Source organism: Hyperolius riggenbachi, chromosome 6 (assembly GCF_040937935.1).
Source record: "Hyperolius riggenbachi isolate aHypRig1 chromosome 6, aHypRig1.pri, whole genome shotgun sequence".
NCBI classification, from domain to species: domain Eukaryota; kingdom Metazoa; phylum Chordata; class Amphibia; order Anura; family Hyperoliidae; genus Hyperolius; species Hyperolius riggenbachi.
In genome coordinates, this window is record NC_090651.1 from 6,883,861 (window position 1) to 6,905,026 (window position 21,166).

Sequence of the window (21,166 nt, forward strand, 5' to 3'; positions counted from 1 at the left end):
GGCTGGTGTGTAAGGCTGGTTCTCCAGTAGAGGCTGATTTGGAAGGCTGGTTCTCCAGTAGAGGCTGGTTTGGAAGGCAGGTTCTCCAGTAGAGGCTGGCTTGGAAGGCAGGTTCTCCAGTAGAGGCTGGTTTGGAAGGCAGGTTCTCCAGTAGAGGCTGGTTTGGAAGGCAGGTTCTCCAGTAGAGGCTGGTTTGGAAGGCAGGTTCTCCAGTAGAGGCTGGTTTGGAAGGCAGGTTCTCCAGTAGAGGCTGATTTGGAAGGCGGGTTCTCCAGTAGAGGCTGGTTTGAAAGGCAGGTTCTCCAGTAGAGGCTGGTTTGGAAGGCGGGTTCACCAGTAGAGGGTGGTTTGGAAGGCGGGTTCTCCAGGAGAGGCTGATTTGGACGGTGGGTTCTCCAGTAGAGGCTGGTTTGGAAGGCGGGTTCTCCAGTAGAGGCTGATTTGGAAGGCGGGTTCTCCAGTAGAGGCTGGTTTGGAAGGCTGGTTCTCCAGTAGAGGCTGATTTGGAAGGCAAGTTCTCCAGTAGAGGCTGGTTTGGAAGGCAGGTTCTCCAGTAGAGGCTGGTTTGGAAGGCAGGTTCTCCAGTAGAGGCTGGTTTGGAAGGCAGGGTCTCCAGTAGAGGCTGGTTTGGAAGGCGGGTTCTCCAGTAGAGGCTGGTTTGGAAGGTGGGTTCTCCAGTAGAGGCTGATTTGGACGGTGGGTTCTCCAGTAGAGGCTGGTTTGGAAGGCGGGTTCTCCAGTAGAGGCTGGTTTGGAAGGCTGGTTCTCCAGTAGAGGCTGGTTTGGAAGGCAGGTTCTCCAGTAGAGGCTGGTTTGGAAGGCAGGTTCTCCAGTAGAGGCTGGCTTGGAAGGCAGGTTCTCCAGTAGAGGCTGGTTTGGAAGGCAGGTTCTCCAGTAGAGGCTGGTTTGGAAGGCGGGTTCTCCAGTAGAGGCTGGTTTGGAAGGCAGGTTCTCCAGTAGAGGCTGGTTTGGAAGGCAGGTTCTCCAGTAGAGGCTGGTTTGGAAGGCAGGTTCTCCAGTAGAGGCTGATTTGGAAGGCAAGTTCTCCAGTAGAGGCTGGTTTGGAAGGCAGGTTCTCCAGTAGAGGCTGGTTTGGAAGGCGGGTTCTCCAGTAGAGGCTGGTTTGGAAGGCTGGTTCTCCAGTAGAGGCTGGCTTGGAAGGCAGGTTCTCCAGTAGAGGCTGGTTTGGAAGGCAGGTTCTCCAGTAGAGGCTGGTTTGGAAGGCAGGTTCTCCAGTAGAGGCTGGTTTAGAAGGCAGGTTCTCCAGTAGAGGCTGGTTTGGAAGGCTGGTTCTCCAGTAGAGGCTGGTTTGGAAGGCAGGTTCTCCAGTAGAGGCTGGTTTGGAAGGCAGGTTCTCCAGTAGAGGCTGGTTTGGAAGGCAGGTTCTCCAGTAGAGGCTGGTTTGGAAGGCAGGTTCTCCAGTAGAAGCTGGTTTGGAAGGCAGGTTCTCCAGTAGAGGCTGGTTTGGAAGGCAGGTTCTCCAGTAGAGGCTGGTTTGGAAGGCAGGTTCTCCAGTAGAGGCTGGTGTGTAAGGCTGGTTCTCCAGTAGAGGCTGATTTGGAAGGCAGGTTCTCCAGTAGAAGCTGGTTTGGAAGGCAGGTTCTCCAGTAGAGGCTGGTTTGGAAGGCAGGTTCTCCAGTAGAAGCTGGTTTGGAAGGCAGGTTCTCCAGTAGAGGCTGGTTTGGAAGGCAGGTTCTCCAGTAGAGGCTGGTTTGGAAGGCAGGTTCTCCAGTAGAGGCTGGTGTGTAAGGCTGGTTCTCCAGTAGAGGCTGATTTGGAAGGCAGGTTCTCCAGTAGAAGCTGGTTTGGAAGGCAGGTTCTCCAGTAGAGGCTGGTTTGGAAGGCAGGTTCTCCAGTAGAGGCTGGTTTGGAAGGCAGGTAAGGGCATACTCATTTACAGGCGGAGCCAAGGCTGCCATAGCTGTAGTGATTGTTGCAATTCCTATGGGGGGGGGGGGGGGTCATGATTACTGAACAGTAGGCTTATATCTGCACCAAAATAAACAGGAAAGGCTGATATCGCCTTTACTCCAGCTTAAAACTAAAACCAACATCTTTTCAGAAACGGTGTTAAAAAAAAGAAATGCTCGTTTGCATAAAGCAGAGCTAATGCCTGGTACACACCATGCAATTTCCCATCAGATCAACACGTCGAATTGATAATTCCTGACCTGTCCATTCAGATTTCTGATCGATTTTCCAGTCACTTCAAAAATTGATGAGGAAAATGATCGGACCTATCAGAAATGATCGAGTTGACCCGTCGATCTGACAGGAACTCGCATGTGTGTGTAGCAGGCATACTGTAAAGTGTTTTGCAGGCGCCAAGAACTGCTCAGAGCAAGCAGTCAGTGCAGTTGCCCTGCTCTTGCCCAAGCATTCCTTACAATGCTCCCCCGGTGTGCTCAGCTGACAATTCTGCACACTGCAGTCAGGCCCTCACTCACTCCAATGAACGTTGCCCCACCAGCCCGCTCTATAGCAATGCTGGAAAATAATGCCTGATGGGCTGTGCCGCCACAGACTCCTCCCCCTCCATACGGCTGACATCACTACTGGACCAGAAGCCGAATAGCGTGTTTATACAGCGATTGTTCCAAGACCGCTTCCTGAAACGTTCTGTGGAGTTCATTTCAGGTGACGGACCTTCACAGCACTTCCTCCGATGCTGATGGATCCTAGAACTATAAACCAGAAGTAGTCAGACACTCCTAGTCACAGCTCGGTAGGCGGGTGTTGTGTCCTCTGCTCTTCATCTCTTCATTGGATAGTTGGCGAGATCAGTGTTTGAACAGCCCAATCACCTTCTGATTGGAATGTGTCTCATACGCAGCACAGAGCCTACAGCCCCAGGCAATCCCCACCATGTAGATAACCAATGCTTCTCCTGCTTACATGTCCTCCAGGGGGCAGGCTTTCCAGACTTTCTAGCCATGTTAGCTCCACCCTCCACATTTTTTAGCAAAGGAGGACTCCCCTGAGGCTGGTGGTGCGGAGGTGTAATGGTTAAGTGCTCTGCCTCTGACACAGGAGACCAGGGTTCGAATCTCGGCTCTGCCTGTTCAGTAAGCCAGCACCTATTCAGTAGGAGAACTTGGGCAAGTCTCCCTAACACTGCTACTGCCTATAGAGCACCCCCTAGTGGCTGCAGCTCTGGCCTAACACTGCTACTGCCTATGGAGCGCCCCCTAGTGGCTGCAGCTCTGGCCTAACACTGCTACTGCCTATAGAGTGCCTCCTAGTGGCTGCAGCTCTGGCCTAACACTGCTACTGCCTACAGAGCGTCCCCTAGTGGCTGCAGCTCTGGCCTAACACTGCTACTGCCTATGGAGCGCCCCCTAGTGGCTGCAGCTCTGGCCTAACACTGCTACTGCCTATAGAGTGCCTCCTAGTGGCTGCAGCTCTGGCCTAACACTGCTACTGCCTATAGAGTGCCTCCTAGTGGCTGCAGCTCTGGCCTAACACTGCTACTGCCTATAGAGCCCCCCCCCCCCTAGTGGCTGCAGCTCTGGCCTAACGCTGCTACTGCCTATAGAGCACGTCCTAGTGGCTGCAGCTCTGGCCTAACACTGCTACTGCCTACAGAGCGTCCCCTAGTGGCTGCAGCTCTGGCCGTACACTGCTACTGCCTATAGAGCGCTCCCTAGTGGCTGCAGCTCTGGCCTAACACTGCTACTGCCTATAGAGCGCCCCCTAGTGGCTGCAGCTCTGGCCGTACACTGCTACTGCCTATAGAGCGCCCCCTAGTGGCTGCAGCTCCTGCCTAACACTGCTACTGCCTATAGAGCGCCCCCTAGTGGCTGCAGCTCTGGCCGTACACTGCTACTGCCTATAGAGCGCCCCCTAGTGGCTGCAGCTCTGGCGCTTTGAGTCCACCAGGAGTAAAGCGCGATATAAATGTTATTTGTCTTGTCTTCAGTGTAGTAGGGGGAAGCCCTGCAGCCCATTGTCTGCTTTATAGTGTGTGGAAAATGGATCAGAGTAGCCTTATTAAAGGACTCTCTCTACTGCTGTGTTATGAGAAGTGACATTGTGCAGGTGCACAGCGGCTGGCTTATTTCTGTACCCTGTGCAGCTTTATAGTATCAGATTTAAAGGACCATTATCAGGAAAAATTGTAAGATATAAAATACATCTAAATTGTACATTGTAATATGCACTGTACATTTCTTTTTTCCTATGTTGCTGTCATTTACAATGGGTGGTACAATTCTGACAGGTTTTGAACCAGTATATCTCCTCATGGCAAATTTTCAGTATTGCCTTCATTCTTTACAAAAGGACACCTGGGGCCATATGCAATTCCAGTTTTCTCCTACGTTTTCTCCTAGGAGATAATTTTTTATCTTCTATTTTAAATAATTTTCCAGCACTTTTCAACTGAAAAAGTACTGAGAAGTAAGTGTAAAAGTACTATCAAAATTATTTTGAGTATTTTCTTGCTTGCTGGTGGCTTAGCAGGCATTTTATTGACAAATTAAAAAATATCACCTAGGAGAAAACTCAGGTGAAAAAGTGAATTGCATGTGGCCCCTGATGTGAGAGGGATAAACAATACACATTGCCCGGCTGTCCTGCTGATCCTCTGCCTCTAATACTTTTACCCATACAGATGAACAAGCATGCAGCAGATCAGGTGCTCTGACTGAAGTATGACTGGATTAGCTGCATGCTTGTTTCAGGTGTGATTCAGACACTACTGCAGCCAGAGAGAGCAGCAGGACAGCCAGGCAACAGGTATTGTTAAACTACTTAAACGTTGCTAGTTGGAATCTACGCCCTGTTTTGATGCTGCTGTAGCTGGCAGGGCGTAGATTTCACCTTGCCACTGCCGCGCGTTGCCGCCCCTTTCTCCGATCGCGTCGCTGTCTCACCACCGCAGCTCACTTGCCCTGCTGTCTCTATAACGGCAGAGCCATGTGAGAGGGTCAGGAGCTCCCATTGGCTTACATTGATAGACAGCGTGAGGAGCCACTGAAAGCAACTCCTGACCCGCTCACATGGCTCTGCCGTTATAGAGACGGGTGGGCGGCGGATGCGTCGGGTATGCGCAGCTATTCGTCGGTGTTCCGCTCTTTCTGGTACCAGTGGGGGCAGAGACCGCTGGTACTTAAAGAGAAACTTACGGTAAAGTCTCTTAAAAATCTTCTTTTTATTACAAAATCTTTAAGTGGTAAACAGGAAATACATTTTTCATTTTGACATCTGCCAGATTATCACTACCTACTGTAAGTGGACATAGGGAAAAAGTAATTTATAGTACATTCTACTGTAGGAAAAATGTACATGTCTCATACCCCCGCCACGAGGTCTGTACCCCTGTCACATGTCTCATACCCCCGCCACGAGGTCTGTACCCCTGTCACATGTCTCATACCCCCGCCACGAGGTCTGTACCCCTGTCACATGTCTCATACCCCCGCCACGAGGTCTGTACCCCTGTCACATGTCTCATACCCCCGCCACGAGGTCTGTACCCCTGTCACATGTCTCATACCCCCGCCACGAGGTCTGTACCCCTGTCACATGTCTCATACCCCCGCCACGAGGTCTGTACCCCTGTCACATGTCTCATACCCCCGCCACGAGGTCTGTACCCCTGTCACATGTCTCATACTCCTCCCTGCCACGCAACCAATGCACATGCCACATGGCCCGTACCCCCATCATGTGACCAATACCCCCGCCACACGTCTCATACCCCTGCCACGCAACCAATGCACCTGCCACGCGTCTCATACCCCCGCTACGCAACCAATGCACCTGCCACGCGTCTCATACCCCCGCCACGCAACCAATGCACATGCCACATGGCCCGTACCCCCATCATGTGACCAATACCCCCGCCACACGTCTCATACCCCTGCCACGCAACCAATGCACCTGCCACGCGTCTCATACCCCCGCTACGCAACCAATGCACCTGCCACGCGGCCCGTACCCCCATCATGTGACCAATATCCCCGCCACACGTCTCATACCCCTGCCACGCAACCAATGCACATGCCACATGTCTCATACCCCCGCCACGGAACCAATGCACCTGCCACGCGGCCCGTACCCCCATCATGTGACCAATATCCCCGCCACACGTCTCATACCCCCGCCACGGAACCAATGCACCTGCCACGCGGCCCGTACCCCCATCATGTGACCAATATCCCCGCCACACGTCTCATACCCCTGCCACGCAACCAATGCACATGCCACATGTCTCATACCCCCGCTACGCAACCAATGCACCTGCCACGCGGCCTGTACCCCCATCATGTGACCAATATCCCCGCCACACGTCTCATACCCCTGCCACGCAACCAATGCACATGCCACATGTCTCATACCCCCGCTACGCAACCAATGCACCTGCCACGCGGCCTGTACCCCCATCATGTGACCAATATCCCCGCCACACGTCTCATACCCCTGCCACGCAACCAATGCACATGCCACATGTCTCATACCCCCGCTACGCAACCAATGCACCTGCCACGCGGCCTGTACCCCCATCATGTGACCAATACCCCCGCCACACGTCTCATACCCCTGCCACGCAACCAATGCACATGCCACATGTCTCATACCCCCGCCACGGAACCAATGCACCTGCCACGCGGCCCGTACCCCCATCATGTGACCAATATCCCCGCCACACGTCTCATACCCCCGCCACGGAACCAATGCACCTGCCACGCGGCCCGTACCCCCATCATGTGACCAATATCCCCGCCACACGTCTCATACCCCCGCCACGGAACCAATGCACCTGCCACGCGGCCCGTACCCCCATCATGTGACCAATATCCCCGCCACACGTCTCATACCCCCGCCACGGAACCAATGCACCTGCCACGCGGCCCGTACCCCCATCATGTGACCAATATCCCCGCCACACGTCTCATACCCCCGCCACGCAACCATTGCACCTGCCACGTGGCCCGTACCCCCATCATGTGACCAATATCCCCGCCACACGTCTCATACCCGATGAGTTCCCAGAATTTTATAAATAGGAGGCGGTCACACCTGTCGCTCTGCAATGTATCCACGGGAGACGTTGCAGTAAGCGGGGCACAATCCCGGGCAGGAGGTTGCATCTGCCCCGGACATCGCCAGTCGCCTCGACTCACGCCCTGTACACCGGGAAGCAGCATGAGGATTCCCATTGGGTAATCAGCAACAGGGAGAATTCTCAATGGTACATGGTGGACAATGAGACAGCTCCTGCCGGCCTCCGAGCTGAATGTAGACGACTGATCGGCGACGGGACAGGTGAGCGACGATCGCTGCAGGTGGATGCGGATGCAGAATGGACGGAGCTACTGTGCTTATTTGCATCTGCAGTAGTGGGAACTCCGCCTGAAGATAGAAACCAGCAGAAATATTCTTTTCACATCACATTTCTCCTCAGTCTGACAGCGAATGCTAAAAACAGCAGGACAGGGAACCAAAATAAGTCATTTCTTATTGGATGATTTTTTTTTTATTTTTTTTTTTAATGTTCAGTTAGGGTAAGTTTCCACTATAGCGTTGTGAATCAGTTGCTGAAATCGCGTAAATGAATTCACATGTAGATGCAAATTTGTGCAAATGTTTACGCGAAAACGAATGCATTTTTGCATATTTTAGTAAGCATGCGAATTTAACCATGTCAGTGCCTGTGTGCTTTTACATTAATTTTACGCGAAAACGCAGGGCTGTGGAGTTGGAGTCGGGGCAATTTTGGGCGCTCGGAGTCGTGGTTTCAGAAACTGAGGAGTCAGAGTCGGATGATTTTTGTACAAAATCCACAGCCCTGTTAAATATTAGACTAAGGAGTTGGAGTCGAGGAGTCGGAGTCGGAGTAATTTTGGGCACCCGGAGTCAGAGTCGGAGTCGTGGTTTCAGAAACTGAGCAGTCGGAGTTGGAGTCGGAAGGTTTTTGTACAAAATCCACAGCCCTGCGAAAACGTATGCAAATTCAAATGGAGAATTTGCATAGCTAAAATGCTTGCGATTTTCCTATTAATTACATTACATGCGAATGGCACACTATGCTTGCGGTGTGCGAATGCTGATGGCTCTGCTGTGCAGATTTTTCCTGCACAGCGCACAGATTTTTTTGCTAGTGGGAACAAGCCCAATGATTTGTATTGGTTATGCGAATCTGTGTACAGAAAATGCATGCGAGTTCACGCCAGTGGAAACGGGCTGTTAGTCTGGAGTTTCATCCCAAGAATTAATTTACAGTAGTAGATGGTGAGTTTGGATGAGCTTTTCCCTGTCTGCAGTCACCATCAGTACATGTATACCGCACTCTCCTTTCCTGGCATCTGTTCCCTGCAAGTCACACTGCCCCCTGCTGTCACCATCAGTACATGTATACCACACTCTCCTCTCCTGGCATCTGTTCCCTGCGAGTCACACTGCCCCCTGCTGTCACCATCAGTACATGTATACCGCACTCTCCTCTCCTGGCATCTGTTCCCTGCGAGTCACACTGCCCCCTGCTGTCACCATCAGTACATGTATACCGCACTCCTCTCCTGGCATCTGTTCCCTGCGAGTCACACTGCCCCCTGCTGTCACCATCAGTACATGTATACCGCACTCTCCTCTCCTGGCATCTGTTCCCTGCGAGTCACACTGCCCCCTGCTGTCACCATCAGTACATGTATACCACACTCTCCTCTCCTGGCATCTGTTCCCTGCGAGTCACACTGCCCCCTGCTGTCACCATCAGTACATGTATACCGCACTCCTCTCCTGGCATCTGTTCCCTGCGAGTCACACTGCCCCCTGCTGTCACCATCAGTACATGTATACCGCACTCTCCTCTCCTGGCATCTGTTCCCTGCGAGTCACACTGCCCCCTGCTGTCACCATCAGTACATGTATACCACACTCTCCTCTCCTGGCATCTGTTCCCTGCGAGTCACACTGCCCCCTGCTGTCACCATCAGTACATGTATACCGCACTCTCCTCTCCTGGCATCTGTTCCCTGCGAGTCACACTGCCCCCTGCTGTCACCATCAGTACATGTATACCGCACTCTCCTCTCCTGGCATCTGTTCCCTGCGAGTCACACTGCCCCCTGCTGTCACCATCAGTACATGTATACCGCACTCTCCTCTCCTGGCATCTGTTCCCTGCAAGTCACACTGCCCCCTGCAGTCACCATCAGTACATGTATACCGCACTCTCCTTTCCTGGCATCTGTTCAGTGCGAGTCACACTGCCCCCTGCTGTCACCATCAGTACATGTATACTGCACTCTCCTCTCCTGGAATCTGTTCCCTGCAAGTCACACTGCCCCCTGCTGTCACCATCAGTACATGTATACTGCACGCTCCTCTCCTGACATCTGTTCCCTGCGAGTCACACTGCCCCCTGCTGTCACCATCAGTACATGTATACCGCACTCTCCTCTCCTGGCATCTGTTCCCTGCGAGTCACACTGCCCCCTGCTGTCACCATCAGTACATGTATACCGCACTCTCCTCTCCTGGCATCTGTTCCCTGCGAGTCACACTGCCCCCTGCTGTCACCATCAGTACATGTATACCGCACTCTCCTATCCTGGCATCTGTTCCCTGCGAGTCACACTGCCCCCTGCTGTCACCATCAGTACATGTATACTGCACGCTCCTCTCCTGACATCTGTTCCCTGCGAGTCACACTGCCCCCTGCTGTCACCATCAGTACATGTATACCGCACTCTCCTCTCCTGGCATCTGTTCCCTGCGAGTCACACTGCCCCCTGCTGTCACCATCAGTACATGTATACCGCACTCTCCTCTCCTGGCATCTGTTCCATGCGAGTCACACTGCCCCCTGCTGTCACCATCAGTACATGTATACCGCACTCTCCTCTCCTGGCATCTGTTCCCTGCGAGTCACACTGCCCCCTGCAGTCACCATCAGTACATGTATACTGCACGCTCCTCTCCTGACATCTGTTCCCTGCGAGTCACACTGCCCCCTGCTGTCACCATCAGTACATGTATACCGCACTCTCCTCTCCTGGCATCTGTTCCCTGCGAGTCACACTGCCCCCTGCAGTCACCATCAGTACATGTATACTGCACGCTCCTCTCCTGGCATCTGTTCCCTGCGAGTCACACTGCCCCCTGCTGTCACCATCAGTACATGTATACCGCACGCTCCTCTCCTGGCATCTGTTCCCTGCGAGTCACACTGCCCCCTGCAGTCACCATCAGTACATGTATACTGCACGCTCCTCTCCTGGCATCTGTTCCCTGCGAGTCACACTGCCCCCTGCTGTCACCATCAGTACATGTATACCGCACTCTCCTCTCCTGGCATCTGTTCCCTGCGAGTCACACTGCCCCCTGCTGTCACCATCAGTACATGTATACTGCACGCTCCTCTCCTGGCATCTGTTCCCTGCGAGTCACACTGCCCCCTGCTGTCACCATCAGTACATGTATACCGCACTCTCCTCTCCTGGCATCTGTTCCCTGCGAGTCACACTGCCCCCTGCTGTCACCATCAGTACATGTATACTGCACGCTCCTCTCCTGGCATCTGTTCCCTGCGAGTCACACTGCCCCCTGCTGTCACCATCAGTACATGTATACCACACTCTCCTCTCCTGGCATCTGTTCCCTGCGAGTCACACTGCCCCCTGCTGTCATGCAGCTGCACAGCTGGCTGCGGATGAGGCCCTCTTCCTCTGTAGCTAGTGTTTGAAGCACACTGCTAGAGGAATGAGTCTTCTCCTATGGAAGGGCTCCAGCCATGAGGTCAGCGGAAGTCTGTTCTACTTCAAAGGAGGGGAGGAAACAGCTGCTGTACAGCCTGATCCTGACCAGTCACACAAGCATGAGATACAGCAAAGGAAAAGAGGCACCCAATATATATAAAACACTTTAAAATAAAATAAAGAAGGTTGAGGTTGCTTACCTCATAGATGACAAACTCACTTAATTAAGGAAGTTTAATGGATAATTAAGCACAGGCAACGCGTTTTGTGGGACTGTGCCCACTTCCTCAGGCCAATCAAAAGTGCCAGAGCAGTCTATATGCCAGACTCGGGGCGCCCCGAGCTGCTTGCTTACACAGGTATGAGAGTGACCATAATGTACAGGCAATGCTCCTAGTGCACACAAGTCAAACTCTGGCCCGTGGGCCGACTCTGGCCCTTGGAGCCATCACATCTGGCCCTCAGGTGGTTTCCCCACCTTGCATTATATTTGGCCCACTCTAGACCACCATAGAACCTACAGTATATATTAGGGTAAGCCCTGGATCACTAGGGAAGCCACGTGGGGAGGGGGACAGCACTAGATACTAGGGAACTGTATAGGAGAGGGAAGGGGGCCACTAAACACCAGGGAATGGTAGAGGGGAAAGTGGACCACTGAACACCAGGGAATTGTATAGATGAGGGAGGGAGGACCACTAAACAGTAGGGGGCTGTATAGTGGATGGAGGGGGGCTATTAGACACCAGGGAACTTTATAAGGTCGTCACTAGACCTTGTCGGCCCGCGACTTGGTTCCAGAGCTCAATTTCAGCCCACTTTGTATTTGAGTTCAACACGCCTGCTCTAGTGCAAAAGGCCCAACACAGAGCGAGACTTGAGAGTGAATTCTGTGTGGCAGTGGCTGATAGTGTACTGGTTAAGGGCACCACCTTTGACATGGGAGACCAGGGTTCAAATCCTAGCTAGGGTCAGTACCTATTCAGTAAGGAGTCCTTAGGCAAGACTCCCTAACACTGCAGGGCGGCCTCTTGAGCGCGTCCCAGTGGCTGCAGCTCTTGAGCACTTTGAGTCCCAACAGGAGAAAATTGCTATACAAATGTTTGGATTATTATTATAGGCCCAACAATCACAGCATTATAACTGTGACAGGCTGAGTAGAGAACATGGATTATTTCATTATTATTGCAATAGACTCCATTTATAGTAAACTCCAAGGAACCAGGAAAAGTAGTTACGATATCAGACGTTTACTATAAGCGTGTAACTGTTCGATGTATGAACAATTCTGATCTTGTAAAGGTCTGATATAGTAACAACTACACAGTTGCTGAGTCCCGAGGACTGAGTTTTCTATATCACAGAGTTTACTATAATGAGATTCTACTGTATTCCTATTTATATATCACTACTGACATCTTCCGCAGCGCTGTACAGAGTATATTGTCTTGGCACTTAACTGTCCCCCAGAGGAGCTCACAATCTAATCCCTACCATAGTCATATGTCCATCATAGTCTAGCCAGTTAGCTTATCTTTGCATGGACATCATTTTCTTTATTTACTATATAAAATTCACTGAAAAAAACATGGACAGTACAATACATGTGTTATGTAAGTAGATCAAGTATTTATCTACTTATACTGTATATGTGTTTTTCCTGGCATAGTATGGCTGACCCTGCTGCTTTAAAGAGAAACTCCGACCAAGAATTGAACTTTATCCCAATCAGTAGCTGATACCCCCTTTTACATGAGAAATCTATTCCTTTTCACAAACAGACCATCAGGGGGCGCTGTATGGCTGATATTGTGGTGAAACCCCTCCCACAAAAAACTCTGAGGACCGTGGTACTCCTGGCAGTTTCCGGTCTGTGAACCTTGCTGCATTGTGGGAAATAGCTGTTTACAGCTGTTTCCAACTGCCAAAAAAGCATGCAGCAGCTACATCACCTGCCAGCAGTAAAAATGTCACCATGTGATAATTGCCAGACTGTAAATCAGGGATTTAAAAGATTTTACAATGGGCAAACACTGACTAAATCATTTATACATAATTGTTGTAAAAATAAAGCACTTTTTAATTACATTATTTTCAGCGGAGTTCCTCTTTAAGCATTAGTGTACCTCTGTGTTTTCATGTACACCAGAGGTGCACTTTAAAGGGAACCTTAACTGAGAGGGATATGGATGTTTCCTTTTAAACAATACCAGTTGAGAGGGGGGCGTGTCCGGATGTAAGAGGAAGAAGACGTGCACTCCTGAAGCTCCGTAACCATCCTGCAAATATCCTATTAAAAAGGCAACTTTTACTCATCTACTGCCCGCGGCTGGTCTCCTGAGGGTTCCCGGAGCCGAACAAGGTGTCATGCCCCCAAAAAAAAAAAAAAACGAAAATAAGAAAGCTGGAAGTAAAAATTCCGCAGACGCAGGTAACACATGCACGCAGTGCTGCCACGTGACCAGCAGCAGCCGCCATAACGTTGCTACGATGGCGGAGGCCGGAGAGGAGCCGCACTCGTCCGCAAGCACAGCAGTAATCCTGGAAGCGATCACTGCCTCCCGAGTCGCACTTACCACCAAACTGGACAAGGTTGAGGCAGACATCCAGCTAATTCGCCAGGACATGGATAAACTCCGGGCGCGAACAACGGAGGTAGAACGCCGAGTCTCAGACACTGAGGATACAACTGCCACACACACCGCTGACATCAGCTCCCTTAAGCAACAGGTGAAGCAGCTTATGGATCGCTCGGTGGATGCAGAAAATAGGCTCCGGCGAAATAACGTGAGAGTCCTGGGCCTACCGGAGGGAATTGAGGGAGACAACCCAGCTGAATTCGCGGAGATATTCTTCAAGTCCCTTTTGGGCCTAACGGATCTCCCAGCCACATACGTGGTGGAAAGAGCCCACAGAGTCCCGTCTCGCCCGCTCCCCCCTGGATCTCTCCCGCGCCCATTCCTGGCACGGCTCTTAAACTACAAAGACCGGGACTTAATCTTAACAGAAGCTAGAAAGCAGCAAGACCTGGTGTATGAGAACGCGAAAGTCATGCTCTTCCCGGATTTCTCTGCGGAAATCCAAAAACAGCGTAAATCCTTTATGGAGGTCAAGAAACGCCTGCGGGGAAAAGAAGTGAAATACAGCATGCTTTTCCCCTCAAAGCTCCGAGTAATACATGGGGGTTCCACCAGATTCTTTGAACGCCCTCAGGAGGTCAGTGACTGGCTGGACACCATCTGACCGGGTATAGTACCGCATCTCCTCAGGAATGTGTAGATATATATAGTATAGCCGCTTTAAATACGGATTGTACTCTACACTATACCACACATCCTAAATGTCTAGCAACAGGTTGCCTTTCAATGATTAACCACTACGAGTTACGGACGCTTTTGGGTATGCCTAGGGACACTACTACCCACTTTTTCGGGCACCCAGGGACTTAATATAATATCCAGGTGCCAATGTTACTGTTTGTTGGGATACAGGGCTACGTACTCCTTTTTCTTGGTAATGTAGCAGGGGTTATGTTATACATATGCTTGTTGCGTATTGGGTTAATGTATGTATTGTTTGTGAAGATCATGTTCTCTCCCTCCCTCCACCCGTCATGGTCCCGCTACCACCCTCTCCCCAGATGGCCTCCCGCCAAAATGTACCTTTCCATGTGCACTTACATCTGCTTTGCTGATCCGTGATGGAGACCCCCCTGAGAGTAATATCGTGGAATGTTAGGGGCCTCGGCTCCGCATTCAAGCGCTCCCTAATGTTTCAGTATGTTCAAAAACATAAACCGCATATCCTCATTCTACTTGAGACCCATATGATAGGCGACCGTCCACGATCGCTACACCGTGCATGGATCCAGAAAGGTTTCCATTCCACCTTCTCCACTTTCTCCAGGGGTGTGTCCGTCCTGATCAGCAAGGCCATAGCTTGCAAGGTTCTCTCAACAGAGGTGGATAAAGATGGCAGATATGTCATTCTAAATGTACAAACACATAATGAAACATTTTGCCTTATAGGCATATATGCCCCTCCCAACATCCAATCTCCATTACTTAAGGAACTTAGCGTTAAAATCTCCAAATACCTCCCGGCCAAACTACTCCTTATAGGAGACTATAATGCAATTTTAGACCCGACACGTGATACCTCCAACCCCACCAGATCTGCAAATCCGGAGCTCATAAACTGGGCTTCTGCCCTTTCTTTAACAGAGCTTTGGAGATGGAAGAACTCCTCCAAAATCTCATACTCCTGCTTCTCCACAACACATAAATCCGCCTCTCGGATTGATCTGGCATTTGGAAATGCAGACCTGTTAACTAGTGTTATCTCTGCTAACTATCTCCCAAGCGGTCTTTCAGACCACGCACCGCTAGAAATCACCATGTCTCTCAAACATACTCCTAATAAGAATATTTGGCGGCTGGACCCAAAGTGGATTTCAGACGAAAATATAAGTCAACATATGTCACCTTTCATCCAGGCATTCTGGGAGACCAATGAGGGATCTGCAAGCGATAATATGATATGGGATGCATTTAAAGCCACTCTGAGAGGTGAATACATCTCCCAAATTAGCACTCATAGGAAACAATTTAATCAAAGCCTGCTGAATTTGCAGACTGCAGAGTCTGAGGCTTCACAAAACTTTGCTGATTCCAGCAATCCTGACGATTTTACGCATCTGATGCAAATAAAACGTAATTTAAATCTCCATATGACTGATATCACTAAAGCTTCCCTCACAGAGTGGCGGCAGGAAATATTCGAAAAAGGGGATAAAAATGGTAAGCTGCTGGCGAATATTTCTAGAGACCAGGTTGCTCAATCAGTTATACCAGAAATCAGCCTTCCCTCTGGTGGCACCACCTCTGTCCCCGGCCTCATTGTAGAGTGTTTCCAAAACTACTATGCTGACCTCTATAAATCCCACTTTACGAGCACCCTAGATACTATGAACCATCATCTAAACAAAATAGATCTCCCTACGTTGTCCTCTGAACAAGCACAACTCCTTGAAGTAGACATCCAAGAGGATGAAATAATAGATGCCATTGCCTCCTTTCCCTGCAATAAATCTCCCGGGCCAGACGGCATCCCGATCGAGATGTATAAAAGATATTCCCGAATTATTGCCCCCAAACTTAAGAATATCTACAACTCTGCCCTTAAAGATGGCTCCCTCCCTCCCTCATTCTACCAAGCCCACCTTATACTTATTCCTAAGCCGGAGAAAGATCCACTTGACTGCCAATCCTACAGACCAATCTCCCTTTTAAATAATGATCTTAAGGTGTTAACCAAAATTATCACCCTGAGACTGAACAAGATTATTACAGTACTCATAAGCCCTGATCAGACAGGTTTCATCCCTAATAAGACAACTGATATCAACCTCAGAAGGCTCTTCACCCACATACAGCTCAACCTCAATTCTCCAACCCCCAAGGCTCTGGCCTTTATTGATATCCAGAAGGCCTTTGATTCTGTAGAGTGGAATTACCTATGGGCCACTCTTGCCAGATTTGGATTCGGACAAAGACTAATCTCCTGGATCCAGACCATTTATAGATCCCCTTCCACCAATATAAAAATGGGCAATATCCTGTCAGATAAAATATTACTACACAGGGGAACGCGGCAGGGATGCCCTCTCTCTCCGGCCCTCTTTGCCCTAGCAATGGAACCAATAGCGGCTTCTCTTAGACAATGCCCTGACATTTCGGGCTTCCGGGTTGGGGGGCTGGAGGAGAGGTTGTCCCTATATGCCGACGATCTCGTCATATACCTTGAAAACCCAGACAGATCCATTACTGGAGTTCTGAATATATTTGAAAAATTTCTGCCCTTTACAGGTCTTGGAGTCAACTGGAAGAAATCCAAACTCCTCCCTCTTACATTAACACCCACCCTACCCTCTAATCTTGAAGTAGTCCCCCAAACCAAATACCTTGGCATTCAGATTACCAATAATATAGCTGACTTTTATAATCTCAATCTCCTCCCGCTAATTTCCCATGCCAAGGACTGTTTAAATAAATGGCAAATTCTCCCGCTATCCCTAATTGGGAAGATAAACCTAATTAAAATGAAAATACTACCCCGTCTGCTTTATGTCTTCAGAAACTGTCCTATCTGGATTCCTAAAAAGTTTTTTGCTCAACTTAATTCTATCTTTCTTAGTTTTATATGGAGCAAAAAATCCCCCAGAATAAGCCTTAAAAAACTTCAGAGGCCGTGGACGGAGGGGGGGCTCGCCTTTCCCCACTTACAGAAATATTATATAGCCAGCATTCTTGTAACAGCCCACTGGTGGCTCTGCCCGGATGAATCCAATGCAGCAACGGTTCTAGAGGCCGCTCAGCTTGGCTCTTATGAAGCTCTATCCCAACTCCTCTACCGGGGTCTCCATGCTCCATACCCTATTTCTACTTCTATGAAAACAGTACTTAAAGCCTGGAACCTAGTGCAGGCCTGGGACTCCCCCAATCCCAGACCCCTTTCACCTAGAACCCCCCTATGGAACAATCCTTCTCTTAAAAACTTCTACACCATACCTGATCCCATTATTTGGATCTCCAAAGGTGTCAGCCTCATCTCCCATATTGTCTCTACCGGATCCCTCCTCACATTCGACCACCTGAAAGAAACATTTAATCTCCCCAACTCTCACTTCTTTAGGTTTCTACAAATTCGACATGCCTTTCAGGCCCAGTTTGGCACATCCCCTCCACGTATCCGCTCATCGGAAATAGAAGATACTCTCACAAATACCAACCTGTCCAAGGCACTATCATCAATCTACAAGAACGTCATACTTATTACTGAGCCACATGTCTCAATCTTCAAGGCTCCATGGATGGATATAACCCCGCATATTGATGATGAGGACTGGGAAGACGCTTGGATCATTCCATTTCAGCATCTAATAGCTACCAGAGACAGACTTATCCAATTCAAGATACTGCACAGAGCTTACTTAACGCCTGCCAGACTGGCCAAGTTGAGTGGGGCACACAACAGCACTTGCTGGCGCTGCAACTCTCCACAAGCTGACTTTGCCCATATCTTCTGGAACTGCCCCAAACTTGTGCCTGTATGGATACAGGTATGTGACTTTGTTTCTCAAATCTCCCACACTACATTTCAACCAGATCCTACCTGGTGTTTACTGGGCCTGACCACCTCACTTGCACCAAGCAAAGCCCTTAGAACACTACTTGGTCTTACCCTCTTTTACTACAGGAAAGCAATAGCTCTTAACTGGAAAGCGGTGGAACCCCCGACCTTACAACAGTGGAAATCACTTATAAATAACTCCCTACCCTTATACAAAGCTGCATACACAGCGAGAGGATGCCCACAAAAGTTCTCCAAAATCTGGAAGCCGTGGATAGATAAGGCAGAATCTAATTGATTTACTGTGCTCGGATCTGCAACTTGCTATACCCTGAACAACAAAAGATCGGATGGGCGGGGGGGTGGAATGGTGGGTTGGGGTGGGTGGGTGAGGGTAATGATGGTCTTCCTATGTGTTTGTACAGTCGCCCTCTCGCCTGTGAGCGGAGAAGTGGCGGCTGAGTTTGTATGCTATGCATAAAAACAAATAAAAACAATTTTTAAAAAAAAAAAAACAATACCAGTTGCTTGTCAGTCCTGCTGATCTCTGTGGCTGCAGTAGTGGCTGAATCACACACCTGTAACAAGCATGCAGCTAATCCAGTCTGACTTCAGTCAGAGCACCTGATCTGCTGCATGCTTGTTCAGGGGCTGTGGCTAAAAGTATTAGAGACACAGGATCAGCAGGAGAGTCAGGCAACTGGTATTATTTTAAAAGGAAAAATCCATATCCTGCTCAGTTTAGGTTCCCTTTAAACTTATGATATAGCTGTTGAGTAGCTGTTAGGGAGACATGTGCAATGCAGAGTCGCGCTGACACAAGGCTCCTGCGTTGCTTAATGAAATCATATTTTTTGTTTTAATTACAGTTTACATTAGTAGTTAGTCAGTGCATTTTTATTAGGACTCTGACTCCAAGTACTCAAAAAGTGCTTCAACTCAGACTCCAGCTCCACAGCCCCGCATATTTTAAATATGTCTCAGAATCGGTCTTTAAATTCACTTTATGAATTACAAGTAGGTGTTAAAGAGAATCTGTATTGTTAAAATCGCACAAAAGTAAACATACCAGTGCGTTAGGGGACATCTCCTATTCCCCTCTGTCACAATTTCGCCGCTCCCCGCCGCATTAAAAGTGGTTAAAAACAGCTTTAAAAAGTTTGTTTATAAACAAACAAAATGGCCACCAAAACAGGAAGTAGGTTGATGTACAGTATGTCCACACATAGAAAATACATCCATACACAAGCAGGCTGTATACACCCTTCCTTTTGTATCTCAAGAGATCATTGTGTGTTTCTTTCCCCCCTGAGGGGGGAGTGCATAGCAGAACCACAACACTGAAGAACTTGGCAGCCTTCCAGACACAGGCTGACAAGTCTGACAAGAGACAGATAAGTTGATTTATTACAGAGACTGTGATAGCAGAAAGTGCTGCAGTAAGCCAGAACACATTAGAATAGCTTTTGGAACTTGTAGGATGATAAAAAACAGGATGCAATTTTTGTTACGGAGTCTCTTTAATATTCAGCCAGTTAACATAAAGCCCTCTCCCTTTAAAGTGACACTGAAGCGGAAAAAAAAATATGATATAGTGAATTGGTTGTGTACTATGAATAATTACTAGAAGATTAGCAGCAAAGAAAATATTCTCATACTTTTATTTTCAGGTATATAGTGTTTTTTCTAACATTGCATCATTCTCTAATATGTGCAGATTACACAACACTCAGCATTCAAAATGATTCTTTCAGAGCAGTCTGTGAACTAATGACCTCTCCTCTAGCAGAGAAAAAGAAATTTGTTTAGTAACAGTTGAGATAATAAAAGTCAGATAACAGCCCTCTCCACGACTTTGAAAGTCGGAGAGCTTAATGGCTTTTTTCCATAGAGATAACAACTGGAGTTTCTTAACTCTTCCTGTACTGGAAACAATCAGACTGATGTATCTGATCTTAATGTTTTATTTCTTAGCTGTGCTACACATACAAATCATAATATCATCATTTTTTTTTCGCTTCAGTGTCTCTTTAAACGTTTCCCCTATTTATAACCTTTTGCTCCAGGAATACCTGAAGAATTGTCTGCTTGGCCGCCTGTCCGGCATCCGGTACATTGATCTCCCCATCAATACGATTGTCACGGCCTCAGCAGAGCAGGATACACATGGCGTATCTCTTCTCTCCTTGGAGCTAATGGTTTCTCCATTTGTCATTGCAGAGCTGTACTATGACCGAGGAAACCACCACGAGTTTGTTTCCCTAGTGAAGGACTTGGCCCGGCCTGGAGAGCTGTCCCAGTCTCAGAGCTTCGACTTTGAATTCACCCATGTGGAGAAACCATATGAATCCTATACAGGCCAGAACGTGAAGCTGAGGTAAGGGTTTGGATGTGCCGTCAGGTCCACGTGTCCGTGTTCTGTACTGAGGAGGGGCAGGGCAGGTAGAGCATGAGGTATTGTGTACAAGGAGGCCACATCTACAGAGGAATGCCACTATTCCTGTGTAGACTTCTCCTTCTTGCACCTTGCGACTTGTTCACCCAGGTACTACAGAACACGCCAACGTTGTAAAGGTATGCTTCATCCATCGATCCACAGTTGGACGCCCCCTGGGAATTTCACTCCATGAAAATATTTGTGCTTTTTGTTTTTATTTGGGACAAACAGTAGGTTTGTTCCTAGTAGAGAGGTTACTCTTAAAGGGAATCTGAAGTGAAAATAAACGTATGATATAATGATTTGTATGTGTAGTACAGCTAAGTAATAGAACATTGGGGCCCATTCACTCTAGGGCAATTAGAGGGTGATTCCCGCTAATCACCAAAGCGCTAGTGCTTTCTAATTGTAACCCTATGGCAGTGATCTCACTGCCGCGATTGCTGCCAATCACGGGCATTACGCGATGCAAGGCAATCGCAAAACATGTTACCTGCAGCATTTTTTCGCAATTCTGGAACGATTGCCATACAGTGCTTATAAAAGGGCTGATCACGATCATTCTGAATCGCAAGAGTGTACAGTGATTTTACCTCACTAATAGTAGTAAAATCACCCTTGCAAAATTGCCACTTTCAGATGTGAATTTGGCCATAAGTAGCACAGATAGGAGTCGAATATTGTTCCCAGTACAGGAAGAGTTAGAGAATCAGAGCTAACCTAAAGAAAAGATTCTATACATACCTGGGGCTTCCTCCAGCCCCATACGCGCTGATCGATCCCATGCCGCCATCCACCGCTGCCTGCATCTAGGAGAACGGGCTCCCGTCACTGACGTCATCAGAGCCAAGCTACGCAGGAGAAGTGCGCCCTCTACGTATCTCTCCATACACTG

The 21,166-nt window shown here is 49.0% G+C and overlaps 1 protein-coding gene across 1 annotated transcript in view; it reads left to right on the forward strand.

Annotated features, from left to right (window-relative positions):
- The window catches only part of VPS26B (VPS26 retromer complex component B), a 50,930-nt gene that overhangs the window by 6,822 nt on the left and 22,942 nt on the right, over nt 1-21,166 (forward strand). The window contains exon 2 of the mRNA XM_068238796.1: nt 20,055-20,211. Coding sequence (XP_068094897.1) covers nt 20,055-20,211 — 157 coding nt within the window. The remainder of the gene's footprint in view (nt 1-20,054; nt 20,212-21,166) is intronic.